The following is a 22,221-nucleotide window of genomic DNA, read 5'->3' as shown; positions in this document are numbered from 1 at the left end:
CTGGCCTGATCCAACATGGCTTCTCTTATGTTCATGTACCTTGCCAGGGCTTTTCTTGTAGCAGGAACTCCTTTGCATATTAGGCCACACACCCCTGATGTAACCAATCCTGGAGCTTATATTAGGCCCTGTACTAGGAGCACTGTAAGCTCTTGGGGGATTGGCTACATCAGGGGAGTGTGGCCTAATATGCAAAGGAGTTCCTGCTACAAAAAAAGCTCTGTACCTGACAAAGTGACCTCTGACCTCCAAGAGTTTACAGGGCTCTTATTCCAGGGTCAACTGTAAACTTCAGAAGGATTGGCTATATGAGGGGTATGTGGCCTAGTATGCAAAGGAGTTCCTGCTACAAAAAAAACCCCTGGCTTTGCCTCATGAGGGAAGCCTTCCATTTGTACCTTTTCCCACATTCTGAGCACTCATTCTGCTTCTGCCTCATGTGGAGTTTCTTGTGCTGACAGAGTTGCCAGTTGCTGTCAAAGCCTTTTACACACTCAGGGTACCTGCTTACCTTCTCTTCCAGGTGAGCTCCCTGGTGTGGGTGCAGGGGGGCATTCTGTCTAGACCATTTGCCACAATCCAAAGCACACTGATGTGGATTTTCCCGTGCATGGCTCTTCTGGTGTACAAGGAGGTCAGAATGACAAGAGTAATTTCTCCCACACTGCGCACACTTATATATTTTCTCTGCTATATGAGTTCTCTCATGCATGAGCAAAGCTGAAGTCCCTTGGAATATTTGTCCACAGCATGAACAAATATACGCTTTTTCTGCCATTTGTGGATTCCTGATAAAGTTCGCGCTCTGACTAAAGTTATCACAGTCTTGGTCTCTCTGCGTTCTTTCACACTTCAGGAGTCCTTTGTCCAACTCTAAATTTTCAGCATCTTCCTGCCAAAGCAAGGCTAGTTTGGGTTTATTCTCCTCATGATCACTCTGGTGACTGTCTGTTTCCAGCTCTATTTGAGGCTTTGATTGTGTTACAGAGTCCCAGAAACATTTCCCTTCAGATCCTTCTAGCAATCTGTCATCAATGTCCGCTTTTTCAAGTCTTTTCTGCCAACCGTTCTTCTCGTATTCCAGCACACAGGTGTTATATCCTGGGACAAAATCCAGATATTGTCAGTGACACCCACCACAAAAGCGATTATCTCTACCCTATTCCAATACAATGCTGAACCGATGTGCGGTGCAGTGCCTAGACTGGTGGCCCTTGACTAGGGAGGCTAACCGTGCAACCCTTCCTGACTCTCTGTAAAGCCTGCTGGAGAGACTCCAGGCATACACACCTCAGCTCATGTTTTGGTTGATTTTGAAAGGAGGCCCTGGAGCTGAGGGAAATCAGGAAGCCTCTGGAAAATCTCACTGGGGAAGGAAGAAGAATCCTGAGAAATCTAGAGATGGGGCATTATGGCCTCCTGAAACCTCCCTTGCGGCAACCTTTCCCAATTCTTGATTAGCCAGAAGGCATTCTGCCCATAGCCACAGAAGGGGCCAAACATTCCTTCATAATGCAACACAGAAGAAGGGAGAAGACAGAAGTGAGGCATATATTTATATAATATTATATTATATTATATTATATTATATTATATTATATTATATTATATTATATTATATTATATTATATTATATTATATTATATTATATTATATTATATTATATACACACACACAGTAGTTGGTGAGAATTTTCCCTCAACTATAGCTTTGGATTTGCTCCTTTTCACAAATGAAACTCTCTTCCAGACAGAAACCAGTTCTGTCTCAAGGAACTGAGCTGACAGACTGCTCTTAGCTCCAATCTCCAGTCAAACTTAAACTGAACTAAACACTGAGGAGATTTTCCTCTCCTGCCAGCCTCCTTCCACTCGATACATTTCTTTTCATGGAAGTGGATCAGCCAATCAGAGTGAGTTTTTCATCACTCACTCAGGTAGACTGCTTTAAGTTTATCACAGAAGTGGACAGCCATTAGGCCTCTGATGAACTGATTCTGACAAGTGTTCCCTGTAAGCTAAGTTAGTTTTAAGATTGGACTAGATGACCCTGGAGGTCCCTTCCAACTCTGTGATTCTATGATCCTAGTTTAATGTCAACTTACTGTTGCTACATCTGAAGAAGTTCACTTTTTCAGCTGCTTGAGAATTGAGGTAGGCATTTCTAGCACCAAGTACAACAGAATCTAATAGTTCCTGAGCAGCTTCCAAGCTTGCTGTGTAACAGATTATTCAATCCTTTATGTATATATGCCAGTTGCCCACCACTTGGTAAAGCAAACATCTGAACTACCAACCAAACAGAGAGTTTAAGAAGATATTAATGGACTTGATCCAAAATCAAACCCACTTTTTAGGGAAGATCCTCTGTACTTGCAAACTGGAATAATGTTTATAATGTATGCTACATTATGTTAAAATGTATACTAGGTGGAGAGGAACACCTCTGAGAAAAAAAACCATGTTTTCAGCTTAACCCAGCCTTAAGTAGCTATAAAGCAATCTGCATTTATTGCCTGCGACACACTCATCATCATTCTTCAATTCTGATATGTTTTCCAACACAACAAATGGTATCTAAACCAAACTGGTTGTTCTTTCAGTGTGTTAATTGTACTGTTTTGGCATAGATTCTGACTTGGTACCATTCTGCATGCTTAATCACTGCCCACCAGCTATATGTAACTCTGCTCACGGTACCCCATTCCATTGTCTGATGAAGTGCATACACAAGAAAGTTTACATTTGGAATAAAACTTTGTTGGTCTTAAAAGGTGCTACTGGACTCCTACTTTGTTCTACTGCTTCAGGCCAACACGGCTGCCCGCCTGGACCAAGCTGAAACAAAGTTACATGACATTTCGAGAGACTGATTATTAGAGAACTGGGGGGGGGGAGAGGGAGCATTTAGTTCTTGGTTGGGCTTTCAAAAGTTTTTGGAACTAATTCAATATTCAGTTCTTAGCTGTGGAGCAATGTTTTAAAAGCTAAGTTTTCAAAAAAGGTTAGTTAAAGCTTAATTAGATTAGACAAAGGAATAATGCACTTTCAATCCACTTTAGAAATCGTTTGCAAGTGGATTTTCCCATTTCACACAGTAAAATCCAGCAGCACCGTGCATTAAAAGTGCACTACAGAAAGTGACTTAGAAACTAAGCAGTGGATAAATTTGCATTGGTGTCTGACCCAACACTTGTTACTTGAAAAGGACATGCAGCACAAGTAACTTGTTTCATTGTCAACATCATTCTAGTACAGGGGTGCGGAACCCTTTTTCTGCCAAGGGCCATATGGATATTTATAACATCATTCGTGGGCCATAAAAAATTATCAACTTAAAAAACAGTGCTCTGCCAAGAGGGAATGATTCAGGCCAGCAAAATTAATACAAATAATTGTTTTCTATTTGAAGTCATGTGCGGAGAGCCTAATCTTGCGCGCGCGCACACGGCCTGTCGCCCTAGGCAAATGCATAGGTCCAGGGCTTTTTTTTTTTTTTAAAAGCCATCAGGAACTCAGTAGCATGTTAGACCACATCCCCTAATATTAGCATATTATGTCACACACTCATTAGCATATTAGGCCACACCATCTGGGATAATCAAGTGCAAACTGAACTGGTGGTAGCTGGCTCCCACCCCCCATCCCTGCCACCCCTCCCTTCATGCGGAAACTGCAGCTGCTCCCAGAAGACCTTTAAAGGCACCCACAAACCCCAGCAGCAGTCCTTCACAATGCCCACCACTCAGGCTCCACAGAGAGAGAGAGAGAAAGGAAGGGAGGGAGAAAGGGGGTAGAAAGGGAAATAAAGAAATGGGTGAAAGAAAGGGAAATGGAGGGAGGGAAGGATAATAAAGGTAAACAAAGGGGAGAAGAAAGGGAAATAAAGGGAAATAAAGAAATGGGGGAAGAAATGGAAGGGGAAATAAAGAAAGGGGAATAAAGGGAAACAAAGAAATTGGAGGGGGGGAAGAAAGAGAAATAAAGGAATGAGGGGGAAACTTACCTGAACTGTAACAGTAACTTTTCCAGGCCCTGCAGCAGTTCTGGGCATCCAGCCAGGCCCCTGAGAGGCTGCTGCACAGTACATCTGGGCCCTGTGATCCCTGCCTGGCCCTGGGGAGGCTGCTGCACAGTGCGGCTGGATCCCATGATCCTCACTGGCCAGTCAGGCTCCAGGAAGGCTGCCATATGGCTCAGTTCAGCCCAGCAATTCCTGAGGGCCACACCAAGTGACCTTGAGGGCTGTATACAGCCCTCGGGACAGAGGTTCCCCACCCTTGCTCTAATATAACGGGGGAAGGGGTGAATTCCAAGGAGAGGAATGCCCGTGAAAGAGACCCCTCCCACAGCTAGACCATGCAGGTGAAAAAGACCCTTACCTAGAGAGGCCACATTCCCATAATTCTCTACCATAACATCTCTGTAGAGAGCTCTCTGGCCTGGATCCAACAGACCCCATTCTTCCCCAGAGAAATAGACTGCTACCTCTTCAAAAGTCACTGGCCCCTGTTCAGGAGAAAATAATCACAAGATGGTTTTTAAAAAAAACTACACCGGATTGTTAAATTTTATTTATCAGATATGCAGACTGCATTTATGGTGAAAAAAACAATCAAGATAGCTCACCAAATGACAGACACCACGGCCAATAAAAACAATCAATTTTAAAATAATTTCAGATTGGTAACCATGCTATGAATCCAACAACAGCTTAAAGATTAACAACCTTTATTCCATCATAAACTTTCGTGAACCAGAGTCAATACTCCCTTCAAGCTGTGGGATCTTGTGAGCAAAAGTTCTACTTCGCGAGCTACTAACATTATAGTTGTGAGCTACTGCATAAATTAGTTTGCTCTGGCGCCATTTTTCCTGAGCTAAGACAAAAATGTGTGAGCCAGAGACTAAAAAACTGTGAGCTAGCTCACACTAATGCAGCTTAGAGGGAACACTTGTCAGATTTCAGTTCATCAGAGGCCTAATGGTTGTCCACAATCCTCCAAGAGCTTACAGGCTTTTAGAGCAGGGCTTACTGTAAGCTTCAGGAGGATTGGCTACATCAGAAGGATGTAGCCTAATATGCAAAAGAGTTCCAGTTTGCTGTAGTGGTTAAGTGTGCGGACTCTTATCTGGGAGAACCAGGTTTGATTCCCGACTCCTCCACTTGCACTTGCTGGAATGGTCTTGGATCAGCCATAGCTTTCACAGGAGTTGTCCCTGAAAGGGCAGCTGTTGCAAGAGCTCTCTCAGCCCCACCCACCTCACAGGGTGTCTGTTGTGGTGGGGGAGGTAGAGGAGATTATGACCGCTCTGAAACTCTGAGAATTCAGAGTATAAGGTGGGATATAAATCCATTATCTTCTTCTTCCTGTTACAGAAAAGGCCCTGATGTTGGCCCAGGGGATTCCAGTGCTCCTGGGGAGGGGAAGATATGACGGTGGGAATAGACAGATCTATAAGGGAAGGAGACAGAGACAAAATGGGGCTCGGCCGCCTTCCAGTCTACTTCCCATCCCAACGGTGGTAGGTAGTAGGGCCAAGAGGAAATGCCCGTCTCCGTCACTGGTGTTATGCAACGCCAGGTCCATTAACAACAAGACCTCGACCCTTAAGGAGTTTTTGCTCCAACAGGGCGTGGACCTGGCTTGCGTGACCAAGACCTGGGTGCGGGACGGAGAGACGGTAGCTCTCTCCCAGATGACCCCCCCAGGTTACTCGGTCTTTCACCAGTCACGGAGTAACGGGCGGGGGGGAGGGGTGGCGTTGTTCATACGGGAGGGTTACTCCTTTCGGGCTCTCCCGGCCCAAAAGATCGACGGCATTGAATGTGCCGGCCTGACGTGGGATGTTGGAGAGGGGTTGGCGATCTGGCTGGTGTACCGTCCGCCTAACGCACCGTCCAGCGCCTTACCATCACTATTGGAGGCAGTGGCGGGCTGGGCGTTGGAGTACCCAGGGCTTATAGTCCTGGGTGACTTCAATGTCCATGCCGATGACACAGCCTCCACTCAGGCGATGGACCTAGTGTCTTCCATGGCGACACTGGGGCTCTCTCAATTTGTCACAACTCCCACGCATCAGGCCGGACACACACTAGACCTGATCTTTGCGTCTGGGATTTTGGTGAGCGATATCGCAACTGAAGCGGTTCCATGGTCGGATCACCTAGCCCTTAAGGCCCGTATGGAGACATCACCCCAACCCTGTATGGGCGGAGAGCCTATTTTGGCTCGCCCCCGGGGCTTGATGGACCCTGAACGGTTCCAAACAGCCCTGAGGGATCCATGGCCCACTGGCAATTCCCTTGATGACCTGGTGGAAGTCTGGCAAGGCCAGCTATCCAGGGCTATCGACGAAATTGCACCTCGGCGCCCTCTGCGCCCTCGTGTGAGGCTGGCTCCATGGTATACCTTGGAGTTACGCCAGCTGAAACAAGGGCTCAGACGACTGGAGAGGCGGTGGAGGCATACTCGGGACGAAGCAACGAGAACATCCTATAGAACGTTTATGAGGTCTTATGAGATGGCAGTCAAGGCTGCAAAGAAAGAATACTTTGCAGCCAAGATTGCATCTGCAATTTCGCGCCCAGCACAATTGTTTAGGGTAATTGGGGATCTTATAACATTGCCACAAGGCAAACCAAATGTTAGAGAATTGGAGATAGGCTGTGAGGCATTTGCGAAATACTTTGCAGATAAAATCTCATCGCTCCGCCAAGACCTGCCTATCACATTAGATACAGTAAGTGAAACCGAGGCTCCGCGCCTGTCTTCGGATTTAGTGCTGGACCACTTCGACCCACTCAGCCTGGAGGAAGTCGATGGGATCCTCTCTGCTGCTCGCCCAACTACATGTGACCTGGACCCTTGCCCCTCTTGGCTGATTAAATCTTGCCACAGGGAGCTTAGATGTCCTTTACGGGACATCATAAATAGATCCCTCTTAGAGGGGCGTTTTCCAACACCTCTGAAAGAGGCCTTGGTCCGCCCCCTCCTGAAAAAATCTACAGCAGACCCGGCCGAATTGGCAAATTATCGACCGGTGTCTAATTTACCATTTTTAGGTAAAATTATTGAGAGGGCAGTGGCGCTGCAGATACAGAGGTTTCTAGATGACGCTTCTGTCCTAGACCCGTGCCAGTCTGGTTTTCGGCCGGGCAACAGGGTGGAGACGGTCCTGGTCGCCTTGGCAGATGACCTCCAGCGGCAACTGGATCGAGGCGGTGTGGCAGTGCTGATGTTATTAGATCTGTCGGCTGCATTCGATACGGTCGACCATCGGCTGCTGCTCCACCGCCTCACCGACATAGGGGTTAGGGGGTTGGCCTTTCAATGGCTTTCCTCCTTCCTCAAGGACCGGGGACAAAGGGTGGCGATCGGGGGTGAACGATCCCAGAGGCGCACATTAGACTGTGGGGTGCCTCAGGGAGCAGTTCTCTCCCCGATGCTATTTAACATCTATATGCGCCCCCTCGCCCAGATTGCCCGGAGGTTTGGACTGGGTTGCCATCAATATGCTGATGACACCCAGCTCTATCTGCTAATGGACGGCCGGCCCGCCTCCACCCCGGAGAACCTGGACCGGGCTTTACAGGCTGTTGCAACGTGGCTTAGACGGAGTGGGCTGAAGTTGAATCCAGCAAAGACAGAGGTTCTCTGTGTGAGTCGTGGCGCTCTGGGGAAGGAAATATCTCTCCCGGCCTTTGACGGTGCCCCGCTGAAGGCGGCGCAACGGGTAAAGAGCTTGGGTGTTCTTCTGGAGCCTTCACTATCAATGGAGGCCCAGATAGCAGCCACTGCCAAGTCTGCATTCTTCCATCTGAGGCGGGCGAGGCAGTTGGCCCCTTTCCTAGAGCGTCGGGACCTAGCAATGGTGATCCATGCGACGGTCACCTCAAGATTGGACTACTGTAACGCCCTCTACATGGGGCTGCCGCTAGTGCAGAATGCGGCGGCCAGGCTGTTGCTTGGCCTCCCAAGATGGGAGCACATACAGCCGGGGCTACGCGAACTGCACTGGCTGCCGATTACATACCGGGTCCAGTACAAAGTGCTGGTCATTACCTTTAAAGCCCTATATGGCCAAGGACCGACCTACCTGAGGGACCGTCTCTCCCCGTACGAGCCCCAGAGAGCACTGAGGTCAGTGGGGAAAAACAGACTGACTATCCCTGGGCCAAAAGAAGTCAAACTTCGGAATACCCGCACATGGGCCTTTTCTACCGCGGCCCCATACCTTTGGAATCAACTCCCAGAGGAGGTGCGGGCCCTGCGGAGCCTTGATCAGTTCCACAGGGCCTGCAAGACTACCCTCTTCAGGTTGGCGCTGATGAATGGCTGAATTATAAATGCACAACATGCCAAAATGGCCTGGTTCAGGGACCTGCTATTATGATACCGCCAGACTTATTGCGAGATTTAGAATTGTTACTTAAGTATTGATGGTTTTAATGTCTTAATGTTTTAATGTTAACTTGATGTTGTATTATTGATTGTTTGCTTTTAGATGTTGTTAGCCGCCCTGAGCCTGCTTCGGCGGGGGAGGGCGGGATATAAATAAAATTTTACCTTACCTTACCTTACCTTACCTGATATTTCACATGAATCAGCCCCTTGGCCCACCAAGGTCAGTATTGTCTACTCAGACTGATAGGCGCTCTCCAGGGTCTCAAGTCCCTAGGGGTCTGTTCTATCACCTACTGCCTGGTCCTTTCGCTAGAGATGATGGTTGAACCTCAGCCCTTCTGCACAGCAAGCAGATGCTTTATCACTGAATCACAGCCCTGAACTTGAGAGTCAAAACTGATGTATCTGACAAAAGGGAGCCTTGACTCTCAGAAGCTTACATCTTAGAAATCTTGGTCAGAACAGAGGCTTCTCACTCTGACCTGGATAACACAGGCAAGCCTGATCTCGTCAGATCTCAGAAACTAAGCAGGACCGACCTTTGGAAGGGAGACCTCCAAAGGAATACCAGGGCTGGGATGCAGAGGCAGGCCTATCAAGCCACCTCTCTGAAAAACGTCCAGGCTCCAGTAGGAGTCACCAGGGGTTGACATGACTTCAGTACACACAAGCAAGACGACCACCCCAGATTTATACCCCCCTTCTCTCTGAATCAGAGTCTCAGAGCGGGTTACTATCTCCTTCCCCCACAACAGACACCCTGTGAGGTGGGTGGGGCTGAGCGAGCTCTCAAAGCAGCTCCCCTTTCAAGGACAACTCCTGTGAAACCTATGGCTGACCCAAGGCCATTTCAGCAGTTGCAAGTGGAGGAGTGGGGAATCACTCCCAGATAAGAGTCTGTGTACTAAACCACCGCACCAAATACGCACAAAAGAACAGAGGCTAATAGTTGTGTCATATGAGAGCCAGTTTGGTGTAGGAGAAGGTATAGGAGATTGTAAGCTGCTCTGAGTCTCTGATTCAAAGAGAAGGGTGAGGTATAAATATGCAATTCTTCTTCTATTTCACAGGGACAGACTCAAGAGCACAACCTGACCAGCAGAAGACTATAAGTGGGATAGTATATACCCAGGGCTTTTTTTGAGCAGGAACACAGTTCTGGCTGGCTTGGCATCAGGGGATGTGGCCTAATATGAAAATGAATTCCTGCTGGGCTTTTTCCACAACAAAATGCCCTGTATATACCTAAACACTAATCTTAGCCAGTCTTCCCAGCACAAGGTTGACAAAGGGACATATAGAAGAAGAAACCTACTTCTCAAAAGACCCTTTCAGATTGGCAGAGCAGTACAAACACAGATTCAACTCTTCTTTTAAAACAATAAAACTCAGTGTGGGGAAGTAATGGCTAGAAAGCCCTGGGTACAAACCTAACTGGGTGACCCTGAGGGCAGTCCCTGCCTCTCGGCCAAGTTTACCTCACAACCACTACTGGAAGACAAAATGGGGGAGGAGAGTACCACATAGGCCACCCTGAGCTGAGAGGAATTTTAAAACAAAGTGATTAAAATAATTTAATAGGTGGGGATATTTGGCAACCACCACTTGATGAACATTTCCAATGGCCAATCATGCTTACTTGAAGGGATGGACAAGGAAGAAAATCTGGCCTACATGTCAGCAGACAGCCAATGCTTTAAAAAAACCCACACATAATTTTACTAAATTTTTAAGTGTGAGGTTGTCAAAGGCTTCCTGTTTAGACCGAGTTCCTGTCTGCTTGAGTTGGAATTGAGTTGAAAATTGGTGAGTTGGAAAGTTTAGTGTTGGGGGGAAACATAGACATTGTGGGAATTTCAGAAACTTGGTGGAATGAGGAGAATCAGTGGGACATGGTGATTCCTGGATATAAATTATATCGGAAGGATAGGGAGGGAAGGGCTAGAGGTGGGGTGGCTCTGTATGTCAGAGAGGATATACGGTCCAGTAAGACTGAGGTCAGAGAATTAGATTCCCTTCTAGAAATGCTTTGGGTTGAAATAGAGGGCCTAAAAGGAAATTTAACTATGGGAGTTTCTTATGGCCCACCAAATCAAAAGATAGAGGACGATTATAATATGATGGAAGGATTAAAGATAGCAGCTAAACGTAAAAACTGTGTCGTAATAGGTGATTTTAACTACCCGCAGATTGATTGGGTCAATATGTGTTCAGGTCGAGAGAAAGACATTGAGTTTCTTGATGCTCTCAATGACTGTGCTATGGAGCAGATAGTCACAGAAGCTACCAGGGGTGGGGCGATTCTGGATTTGGTCCTAAGTAACGCCTAAGACTTGGTGAGAGATGTAAAAGTGATCGCACCGCTTGGGAGCAGTGACCATAACGTTATTGATTTCACCATTTGTATAAATAGGGAGTTGCCCCAAAAGACCAGCACAACCACGTTTAACTTTAAAAGAGGTAAATTCTCTGAGATGAGGAGGCATGTGAAGAGAAACTGAAAGGAAAGATAAATACAGTCAAAACCTTGGGGAAGCTTGGAGGCTATTTAAAACTACAATCCTAGAAGCTCAGATAAAATATATACCACAAGTTAGGAAAGGCTCAAACAGGTATAAGAGAAGGCCTGCATCGTTAACAAACAAAGTAATGGAAGCTGTAAAAGGTAAGAAGGACTCCTTTAAGCGGTGGAAAGCTAGTCCAAGTGAGATTAATACAAGGGAACACAGGCTGTGGCAAATCAAATGCAAGACTGTGATCAGGCAGGCAAAAAGGGACTATGAGGAGCATATTGCAAAAAACATAAAGACCAACAATAAAAATTTCTTCAAATATATTAGAAGCAGGAAACCAGCCAAGGAGGCAGTGGGGCCCTTGGATGACCAAAGGGTCAAAGGATTACTGAAGGAGGATAGGGAAATGGCTGAGAAGCTGAATCCATTTTTTGCCTCCATTTTCACTGTGGAAGACAAAAAGTGTTTGCCCGCTCCAGAACCACTAATTTTGGATGGGGTGTTGAAAGACCTGAGCCAGATTGAGGTGACAAGAGAGGATGTCCTACAACTGATTGACGAATTAAAAACTAATAAGTCACCAGGTTCAGATGGCATACATCCAAGAGTTCTGAAAGAACTCAAAGTTGAACTTGTGGATCTCCTGACAAAAATATGTAATCTTTCATTGAAATCTGCCTCCGTTCCTGAGGACTGGAAGGTAGCAAATGTCACCCCCATCTTTAAAAAGGAGATCCGAGAAATTACAGGCCAGTCAGTCTGACTTCAATACCAGGAAAGTTGGTAGAAACCATTATCAAGGACAGAATGAGTAGGCACATTGATGAACACGAGTTATTGAGGAAGACTCAGCATGGGTTCTGTAAGGGAAGATCTTGCCTCACTAACCTGTTACAGTTCTTTGAGGGGGTGAACAAGCATGTGGACAAAGGGGAACCAATAGATATTGTTTACCTTGACTTCCAGAAAGCTTTTGATAAAGTTCCTCATCAAAGTCAGGTCCTCTTGTGGATCAAAACTGGCTAATTAATAGGAAGCAGAGAGTGAGTATAAATGGGCAGCCTTCGCAATGCTCAGTACTGGGTCCCATGTTCTTTAACTTGTTCATTAATGATCTGGAGTTGGGAGCAAGCAGTTAAGTGGCCAAGTTTGCAGATGACACTAAATTGTTCAGGGTGGTGAGAACTAGAGAGGATTGTGAGGCACTCCAAAGGGATCTGTGGAGGCTGAGTGAGTGAGCGTCAATGTGGCAGATGAGGTTCAGTGTGGCCAAGTGCAAAGTAATGCACATTGGGACCAAGAATCCCAGCTACAAATACAAGTTGATGGGTTGCGAACTGGCAGAGACTGACCAAGAGAGAGATCTTGGGGTCGTGGTAGATAACTCACTGAAAATGTCAAGACTGTGTGCGATTGCAATAAAAAAGCCCAACACCATGCTGGGAATTATTAGGAAGGGAACTGAAAACAAATCAGCCAGTATCATAATGCCCCTGTATAAATCGATGGTGCGGTCTCATTTGGAATACTGTGTGCAATTCTGGTCACCGCACCTCAAAAAGGATATTATAGCATTGGAAAAAGTCCAGAAAAGGGCAACTAGAATGATTAAAGGTTTGGAACACTTTCCCTATGAAGAAAGGTTGAAACGCTTGGGACTCTTTAGCTTGGAGAAACGTCCACTGCGGGGTGACATGATAGAGGTTTACAAGATAATGCATGGGATGGAGAAAATAGAGAAAGAAGTCCTTTTCTCCCTTTCTCGCAATACAAGAACTCGTGGGCATTCAATGAAATTGCTGAGCAGTCGGGTTAAAACAGATAAAAGGAAGTACTTCTTCACCCAAAGGGTGATGAACATGTGGAATTCACTGCCACAGGAGGTGGTGGCAGCTACAAGCATAGCCAGCTTCAAGAGGGGATTGGATAAAAATATGGAGCAGAAGCCTATCAGTGGCTATTAGCCATAGTGTGTATGTGTGTGTGTGTATATATATATATAGGTCACTGTGTGACACAGAGTGTTGGACTGGATGGGCCATTGGCCTGATCCAACATGGCTTCTCTTATGTTCTTATGCTTAACTTCAAGCAGTGGTGCAACCTCAGATACATTTTTAGACCAGGGGTGGCCAAATTTGCTTAATGTAAGAGCCACAGAGAATAAACATCAGATGTTTGAGAGCTGAGGGGAAGGAAGGCAGGCAAATAGATGGAGAGAGAGCGGTGAAAAGAAAACAATTTTAACTTTAAATGCATTGTCCAAGCCGCAGGCCAGCTTGGCTCGAAGAAGAGGTTAAAAGAGAGAAATGCCTTCTCCAAGCTGGCCGACGGGGCAGTGGGGGCTTTGAGAGCCACACTATGTGTGAAAGAGCCAAATGTGTGAAAGTCACATGTGGCTCCTGAGCCGCAGTTTGGCCTCCCCTCGTTTAGACCAACATCTAAGCCTTGGTCATCCCCAGGGCTTGTTTTGTAGCAAGAACTCCTTTGCATATTAGGCTATAGGGCTCTTCTCACAAGGCCTACTGTAAGTTCTTGGAGGATTAGCTACATCAGGAGGGTGTAGCCTAATATGCAAAGGAGTTCCTGCTACAAAACATGGGCCATCCCCCATGTTGAAAATTTCTCAACAGAAGAGGTGATTTTCATGCTCATCCATCACCTCTCAGATCTGTAAGGGCAGAGCATTCTCACCTGCTCCCTTTGCTCCACTGCCTCCTCCTTTTGTTGGTGCCTTGACAGGAAGACTTCTGCCAGGGCCACTGCCTGGTCGTAGGTCTCAGGGTCACATTTCCTGAGCCAGCACTGCATTTCCTGAGGAAGGATGGCCAGGAACTTCTCCAGGATCACCAGCTCCAGGATCTGCTTCTTCACGTGCTTCTCTGCAGGCAGCCACTGAAACACACACACAAAAGATCAGCATGTCAGACTATGACCCTGGTTCAAAAGCTCTCTCACCTACTGCCTTTAGCTAAAGATGCCTGCTTGAACCTCAGACCTTGTAGTTCACTGGGTAGCCTTGTGCTACTCACTTTCTCTCTCCCTCAATCTTTGGGTCCTCAACAGACCCAAGACCCGGCTTTACCAGTTTGGTGTAGTGAACCAGTTTGGTGTAGTGGTTAAATGTGCAGACTCTTATCTGAAAGAACTGGTTTTGATTTCCCACTCCTCCACTGACAGCTGCTGGAATGGCCTTGGGTCAGCCATAGCTCTTGCAGGAGTTGGCCTTGAAAGGGCAGCTTCTGTGAGAGCTCTCTCAGCCCCACCTACCTCACAGGGTGTCTGTTGTGAGGAAGAAGAGAAAGGAGATTGTAAGCCACTCTGAGACTCTGATTCAGAGAGAAGGGCAGGGTATAAATCTTCTTGTTTAATCACTAGGGAGCAGCAGGGGACTCACTGAGTGGCAGGTATATGACAGGAAGTTGAAAACCATTGGGTGACAAAGGAATCATGTGACAGGAAGATGGGCACAGACATATGGCCCCACCAGTATGAAGTCCTGGCATATAGGTCAGGGAAGTCCAAGAAGGTCAAGAATTGGAATAGGGTTGCCAGATACTCCGTCGCCAGCAATGGAGGATGGGGTGGTAGGGCTGTGAGATCCAAACTGGGGAATTCTTGGAGATTTGAAGATGGAGCCTGGGGAGGACAGGGACCTCAGTGAAGTACAATGCAACAGAGTTCATCCTCCAAAGCATCTGTTTCCTCCAGCGTAACTGATCTCTGTAATCTGGTAATGAGGTGTAATTCTGGGAGATTCCCAGGTCCCACCTGGAGGCTGACATCCCCTGCCTTCTCTCTCTGCATCAGAGCTACCTCCCATCCTGCCCTGGCCATTTAGCAGTCCTCATTGTGTGGCGCTCTTCTTAAAAAAAAAAAGTTTCCTGTGGAGAGTGAGACTGCCACGGAATGGTGCACGGCCATGTAGATTTATCCCTATACAGGGCATCTCTTTCAAGGATCCCTCCCTCCTCACCCCGCCCCCTGCTTTTCTCCTGCCCCCTGGAGCAGGCATGGACCTTAGCATGTAAAACGCTGGCAGAGTGTACAATAAATGGTTGATTAGGCAAATATTGTAGCAAGTAAAGTCACAAGCCATGTGTATTAAACTATTAGAGGAAGAAGACAGCCGTAGATTTATACCCCACCCTTCTCTCTGAATCAGTCTCAGAGCAGCTTACAATCTTCTTTATCTTCTTCCCCCACAACAGACACCCTGTGAGGTGAGAGCTCTCCCAGAAGCTGCCCTTTCAAGGACAACTCTTGCAAGAGCTATGGCTGACCCAAGGACATTCCACCAGCTACAAGTGGAGGAGTGGGGAATCAAACCCCGGTTCTCCCAGATAAGAGTCTTCACACTTAATCACTACACCAAACGGACTCTTGGTGGCCTTTGTAATTTGCTCTTGGTAGTCTTTGTGAAGTCAGAAAGGCAAGACATAAATTTTACAAATAACAGATAAACATGGGACAGAATTAATACAGGAACTTTACAACTACATGACCCAGCAGGACTGGTTCAACAACCCATGTGAGGGTCCCAGTCCATGGGTTTAAGATGATTGGCTTAACCTATGTTACAGGGTAGCTGTGAAGTTAAAAAGATAGGGCGGAGCGAAGGTCCCCTGAGCTCCTTTTAGGAACTGAAGGATAAGAATGTGACATATCTAAATAGGCAGAAGCAGTTGCCAACCTCTTGTTGCCCTTTGGCTTCCGGGCAGCCAATCTGCTGGAACGACCGGCTCTGTGCATCTGAGGTGACCGCAGCCTCTTCCAGGGTCTGCCGAATTCTTCCCCAGAATTGCTCACTCCTCCTGTTTCCTGCTTCTGCCCTGGCTGCCATGTCTACAGTTCGTTCACAAGCAGTTTCCACTCTTCTGGACAGCGAGAGGGACTTCTCTCTGAGGGATGGCAAGACAAATTCCAAAAATGAAAGCAAGCTTCATCCCATTACAATCCCCTCTGTTATCAGCCTGTCTTTATCAGATACTATGCCCTCATTAAATGCTTAATTTCTTTGTTTCCCTTCTGAACAAAACACTACCCAGTAGGTCACGTAGCAAAGCAACTATGAGATCCAATGTCCCATTTGAACTGAGGCAAGACTAAAGTCCACCAGAGAGAGAGCCTTCTCAGTAGCAGCCCCCCTACGGGTAGAACCAGCTGCTGGAGGAGGTCAGGGCCTTGCGGGACCTCACCCAGTTCCACTAGGCCTGTAAGACCACACTCTTCCAGTTGGCCTTTAACTGATTCTGAGTCACCGTTATTGTAGGAGAAATTAAAGAAATACTGAAGCCATTGGAAGTGAAACAACACCAAATGATATTAGCACCAGATTGTTTTTAACTGTCGAATTTAAATTATGTATTAATGTTGTGAAATGTTATTGTTTATTGTGATTTTATTGTTGTGAGTCGCCCTGAGCCTGCTTTGGCGAGGAGAGCGGGATATAAATCAAATTAAACAAACAAATAAATCTCAGCTTTGTGATAAACTCAACAGATGGGCTTCTTTCTAACCGGGCTCCCATCTTTAATAGGGAGACTATGGTGTGGACCTAACTATTCCATGTATGGAACACAGTGTGTCCTGTGTTCTATTCAGTTCCTGCCAAACCTTCTGATTCCCTGAAAGATTATTCCCAGGGACACAGGACCCACATGGAGGAAAAGAGGCATGGATGTGTGTGGTGGGGTGCTGGAGCAGGGAAGGACATGGGTGAAATCACTCCTGCTTCCTCTTACACAGGGCCACCCCTCCTCATTCCAGCCCACCAACCCAAATGGCTATTCCTTTGCTGAAATCTTGCTATCCCAGAAATCTTTCTGGCAAACAAAAGGGAGTAAAAGACTGAGAGGAAACTCCATGTGCTTACCATACACAGATGGGCTGTATCCACACCAACAATATTTACAGAGATGCTGAAAAGCATGACCCAAACCATGTACATTAGACACTGGGAAAGGAAGACAGCTCTATAAAAAATGCCAGGAACTGCTGGGTGCTTCCTAGAAATCCCCAGGGCAGCACTGCCTCATCTCCTTCTTAGCCCATTGAGTACTATAGACATAGAGGGATATGACTGTGTTTAGGATTGCAGTATTACTGTTCTAAAAAGAGCCCCATGGCGCAGAGTGGTAAAGCTGCAATACTGCACTCCAAGCTCTGCTCATGACCTGAGTTTGATCCCAGCGGAAGCTGGTTTCAGGTAGCTGGCTCAAGGTTGACTCATCCTTCCATCCTTCTGAGGTTGGTAAAATGAGTATCCAGCTTGCTGGGAGGAAAGTGTAGATGACTGGGGAAGGCAACGGCAAACCACTCCATAAGAAAGTCTGCTATGAAAACGTTGTGAAAGCAACGTCACCCCAGAGTCGGAAATGACTGGCGCTTACAAAGGGGATTACCTTTACCTTTACTATTATTCTAAGATGACAGCACTCTTAACGGCTTGTGATTTCTTTGCAACATCAGCTTCAAATATATTTGAAATCTATTTCAATTACGCATAAGGAGAGGATGACAAAGATTGCCACAGAACCTATATAGCAGGGGCTGACAGTAATTCTCCCAGGCCCCAGGGAGAGCAAGCTCTTTATCGCCACTTGCCAGTTTTCACTTGGGGATGATCAGGACCAAATCTGGGACCTTCTTCGTATAAATCAGGCGCCCAGCACCAAGACAACCCGCTGGTCCATCTAACTGAGAACCTTCTACTTTGACCAGCTGCAGCTCTCCAGACTGAGGTGCATCCAATGAAATTGCGTGCTGACTGCAGAAATCTTGGGCTGGAATAATCTATGCTTATTGTCAAGGGGCCACTGGACTCCCGTGTCATTGCGCAGACAGATACCAATTCCGCACTAGAAGTGCTAAATGGGAATCTGTCAGAGAAAGCACCTTTTTAAGCAAAGATGTCACACACAGTGCCTTCTGCCTGGAAAGCAAGGCCTTGAATTCAGCGGGAACTCACAGGAGCACAGCTCCTGAACCTTTCTGAGGGTTCCCCCTCCTCCTCCCCACCTACCTTCCTTGTCCACTGAATAGTAGGTGCAGCTGCATAACAATCCCTGCATAACAATCCCTATTTTTCTACAAAGTGACCCCTGGTTCCATCACTGAACCCAGACCCCCGCATACCCACCCACACCACTATCATTCCTTCCTCACTTCCTTTAAACTCACTCCAGCACCACCTGGCTCCAGCACCTCGCACCACTGAAATCTGAGTTAGAAAAGACGGCAGCTTGGACACCGTTTCGAGCATGCCCAGCCTTAAAAAATTATACTTCCTTGAATACCTGCATCCCTTCCAAATGGCTGTGACCTGCTCCGGGAGCCAAAGCAAGGGGCGGGGGGGGGGGTATCAAACATACCATCCAAACCCTCACCAGCTCCAAGCATCAGGCTCCTCCAGCTCCTTCTCCCCCTTGCAATTCAAACTCTTCGGGGGGCAGCAAAGCACGCCCGTTCCTTGCATGGCTCGTCTTGACGTTTTCACCTAGCCGGCGGCTCTCTAAACATGCAAAGCCAAAAAAATCCGAGCGGGGAGGAGGATTCGCCATAGAGATGCCCATGGTCAGAGCGTCGCACGGATAGAGAGGACTGGCACCAAAAAGCTGCGAGGGGGCTCAAGACGTCGCAGGCTACTTCCTCCATAGAGCATGCCATGTCTCAAGAACCATAGAGAATGCAAAGGCCAGAGTGGTACGAGGGAAGGGAGGCTATCATGGCTAAGAGAGGAGCTGGAGCGGCCCCACGCTACGGCTATAGAAGCGCCGAAGAGGACAAAGAGGGGGATTCCTTTGTCTGGAGATGGCGACTTCCTGGTTGCTTTTGGCGCCATCTTTGTTTTCCCCCGCTGAGAAGCTCAGCTATAGGAATGAGTTCTCCCTGCTCGCGTTTGGCTTGGATAAGACCTCTGGGAACCTTGTTTCAGTACGCAAATAGGTTGCCCTGCCAATAGAAAAAACCTCTCCGGAGTTATTTCTAATCTAGCACGACCCTGAAATCTGATCCTGTCCTCCCTAGGCTCCATCCCCAAATCTCCAGTTTCCCAGCCCTTCCTTCTGATGGGGGGGGTGGAAACAGCGTTCCCTCTAAGCTGAGTTAGCGTGAGCTAGCTCACAGAATTTTAGCCTCTGGCTCACGCATTTTTGTCTTAGCTCAGGAAGGATGACTTCAGAGCACAATTCATGCAGAAGCTCACAACTTTAATGAAAGTAGCCCACAAAGCAGAATTTTTGCTAACAAGACTCTGCAGCTTAGAGGGGACATTGGTTGGGATTCTGGCAAGAGCTTACCTGGATCAGACCAAAGGACCACCCTGTTTCCCAAAATACCAGCCAGATATTACCTTTGGGAAGACCCACCTCAAATAAAGCTTAGAAGTCAAAATCTCCCTTTATTGTGCCGCCCCCAGGTGGGGGCAGGGGATCCCCGGTTTGGAGCCCCCACCCTGCTTCAGGGTAATCAGAAAGCGGGGAGGGGGGAGGGAAATGTCTGCTGGGCACTCCGTTATACCCCATGGAGATCGATTTCCACAGGGTATAATGGAGAATTGATCTGTGGGTATCTGGGGCTTGGGGGGGGGGGCTGTTTTTTGAAGTAGAGGCACCAGATTTTCAGAATAGCATCCCGTGCCTCTCTCCCAAATACCCTCCAAGTTTCAAAAAGATTGGACCAGAGGGTCCAATTCTATGAGCCCCCCAAAAAGGCACCCATTATTTCCAGTGGAGGGAAGGCATTTTAAAGGAGTTCAGTTCCATTATATGTGATGGCCAGAATTCCCTTTGGAGTTCAATTATACTTGGACAACCTGGCTCCACCCCCAATGTCTCCTGGCTCCACCCCTTAAGTCCGCAGATATTTCTTGAATTGGATTTGGCAATCCTAGATAGATACCTTTGGGAAGCCCCACCGCAAGTAGAAGTCAAAATCTTCCCATATTGTGACACCACCCCACCCCCGCCAAGCAATTGATGATTCAGAGGTACTGCCTCTGAACATGGAGATTTCATCATGGCTAACAGATAACTATGTGCTGTGTGAAGAACTTTCTTTCCTCTGGACATCAGCCTAATTTGATGAACATGAGTTCTAATCTTTTGTGACAAGAAGAAAAAATGGTGTACCTTTCTCCAAATATACTTACTTTTACAAACTTTTTATCGTGTTCTTTCACGCCACCATGGCCAGTGAGTTGTTTTTCTATCAAAGAGATCCCAATGCTTTATCACTGAGGAGGTTTTCCAGTCCTTTCATCATTTTGAGGGTTTTTTTCCTACACTTTTCTCAGCTTTACGAGGGTGAGAGAACTGAACACCTGAATTCTAGTTCTGTAGGCCAACTAGGGTTGCCAAGTCCAATTCAATATCTGGGGACTTTGGGGGTGGAGCCAGGAGCAAGGGTGTGACAAGCACAACTGAACTCCAAAGGGAGTTCTAGCCATCACATTGAAAGGGACTGCACAGCTTTTGAGAGCCAGTTTGGTGTAGTGGTTAACCGGGTTTGATTCCCCACTCCCCCACTTGCACTTGCTGGAATGGCCTTGGGTTAGCCATAGCTCTGGCAGAGGTTGTCCTTGAAAGGGCAGCTGCTGTGAGAGCCCTCTCAGCCCCACCCACCTCACAGGGTGTCTGTTATGAGGGGAGAAGATATAGGAGATTGTAAGCCGCTCTGAGTCTCTGATTCAGGGAGAACGGCAGGGTATAAATCTGCAATTCTTCTTTTAAATACCTTCCTTCCATTGGAAATAATGAAGGATAGGAGCGCCTTCTTTTGGGGCTCATAGAATTGGATCCCCTAGTCCAATCCTTTTGGTACTTGGAGGGTATTTTGGGGAGAGGCTCTGGGTGCTATGCTGAAAATTTGGTTCCTCTATCTCAGCCCCCCCCCCCCCAGCCTGGATACCCACAGATCAATTTTCCATTATACCCTATGGGAATCAGTCTCCATAGGGAATAATGGAGTGGCCAGCAGACATTTCCCTCCCCTCCTCACTTTCCGATGACCCTGAAGTGGGGGGAGGGCCTCCAAACCGGGCGATCCCCCGCCCCCACCTGGGGATTGGCAACCCTAAGGCCAAGAGGACTGGGGGAAGTATGAGCTCTCAAAAGTCAAAAGCTCCTTTAATCAGAGTTCAGCAGTATACCAATTTTTAAAAAACCAACGTAATACTGAGGGAGCACACTTGGGATTACAGTGACAGTCCTGATAGATACTACAGTACAATCCTAGACAGAGCAATGCTCTTCTAAATCCACAGTACAAGGGAACATCTACTGAGGACTTCATTTTTAAAGGTATGTAATTTTTTTTACCTTGCTGCTCCTTTTTTGGAAAAAACCCACATTTTTTATCATTTGTTTTAGAAGGCACTTTGTAAAAAAAATAATTACTAAATCATTTTCAAAAACTTTTTTATTGAATCCACCCACCCAAGTTTTACAATAGCCTTAACTTGCCTCTTAAACAAAACACAGAGAGATGACAAAGAAGAAAATAAATAAAAAGCACAGATGTCTTATACACTAATAATGGGAGATGAAAAGAGGACTACAGACGAGAAGCACCTAATGTATCGTTTCCCTTTCGGATTCGCCTCAAAAACCTAAAACCGTACCTCTGCTGTTATCAAATATTTCCAGTGCTATGTCCTTGGTTGAATAAGTATTAATATTCTAAGTGCGATTAAAATCATTGGGATTTTACTTCAATCAGTATTCATTATACACTAGCTTTAAACACGGTTTAATTGTTTTCTTTCCCTGGAGAGCATTCCCAGCTTGGAAAGTCACAGGCTAGAACAGAGGTCCCTGATATGATGATGCCCTTTGACATTCTTGGCATGCACCATTTTTTTTTAAAGTGGGTGGGTCCAGGTGGAGCTACTGGCCACTAGAGCTTTGATTGGTTGTGCAGGTTTTTAAAAAATGATGCTATGACAACAGCTGTTACCTCAACACAAGGATCTACAGTAGGGGTGTCAAACATGCACCCTGGGGACCAAATCAGGACCCCGGAGGACTCCTATCAGGACCCAAGCAACTGGCTGTCGTCTGCTTCCTTCTCCCTCTTTCTTGCTCCCTTCTGCTTCACAGCTTGCTTTGCAAGGCTTGCTCAATCACACAGGAGCTACAGAGCAAAGCCTCTATTTTCTCCATTGGGTGAGGCTCCTCCCTTGCGGAGGAAGAACTTGCTTTGCCAGGCTCTTTCAATTGCACAGCAGAGCTAGAGCCAAACCTCTCTTCCTTCTATTGGCTGAGGCTCCTCCCCCTCCTGGTCCCCTGGGGAAGGAAGGAAA

At 46.9% G+C, this 22,221-nt stretch overlaps 1 protein-coding gene across 1 annotated transcript in view; it reads right to left on the bottom strand.

Annotated features, from left to right (window-relative positions):
* LOC132571818 (uncharacterized) overlaps positions 1-15,832 on the bottom strand; it is a 51,954-nt gene extending 36,122 nt beyond the window's left edge. The window contains exons 1-4 of the mRNA XM_060238611.1: positions 15,613-15,832; positions 13,614-13,814; positions 4,382-4,508; positions 512-1,101 (exon numbers count right to left, since the gene is read on the bottom strand). Coding sequence (XP_060094594.1) covers positions 512-1,101; positions 4,382-4,508; positions 13,614-13,814; positions 15,613-15,762 — 1,068 coding nt within the window. The 5' untranslated portion in view covers positions 15,763-15,832. The remainder of the gene's footprint in view (positions 1-511; positions 1,102-4,381; positions 4,509-13,613; positions 13,815-15,612) is intronic.
* Between the last annotated feature and the right edge of the window lie 6,389 nt (positions 15,833-22,221).

The sequence above is a fragment of the Heteronotia binoei genome, chromosome 5 (genome assembly GCF_032191835.1).
Source record: "Heteronotia binoei isolate CCM8104 ecotype False Entrance Well chromosome 5, APGP_CSIRO_Hbin_v1, whole genome shotgun sequence".
NCBI lineage: Eukaryota > Metazoa > Chordata > Lepidosauria > Squamata > Gekkonidae > Heteronotia > Heteronotia binoei.
Note: the sequence above shows the minus strand (reverse complement) of the source record. Positions and strands in the feature narration are given on the sequence as shown.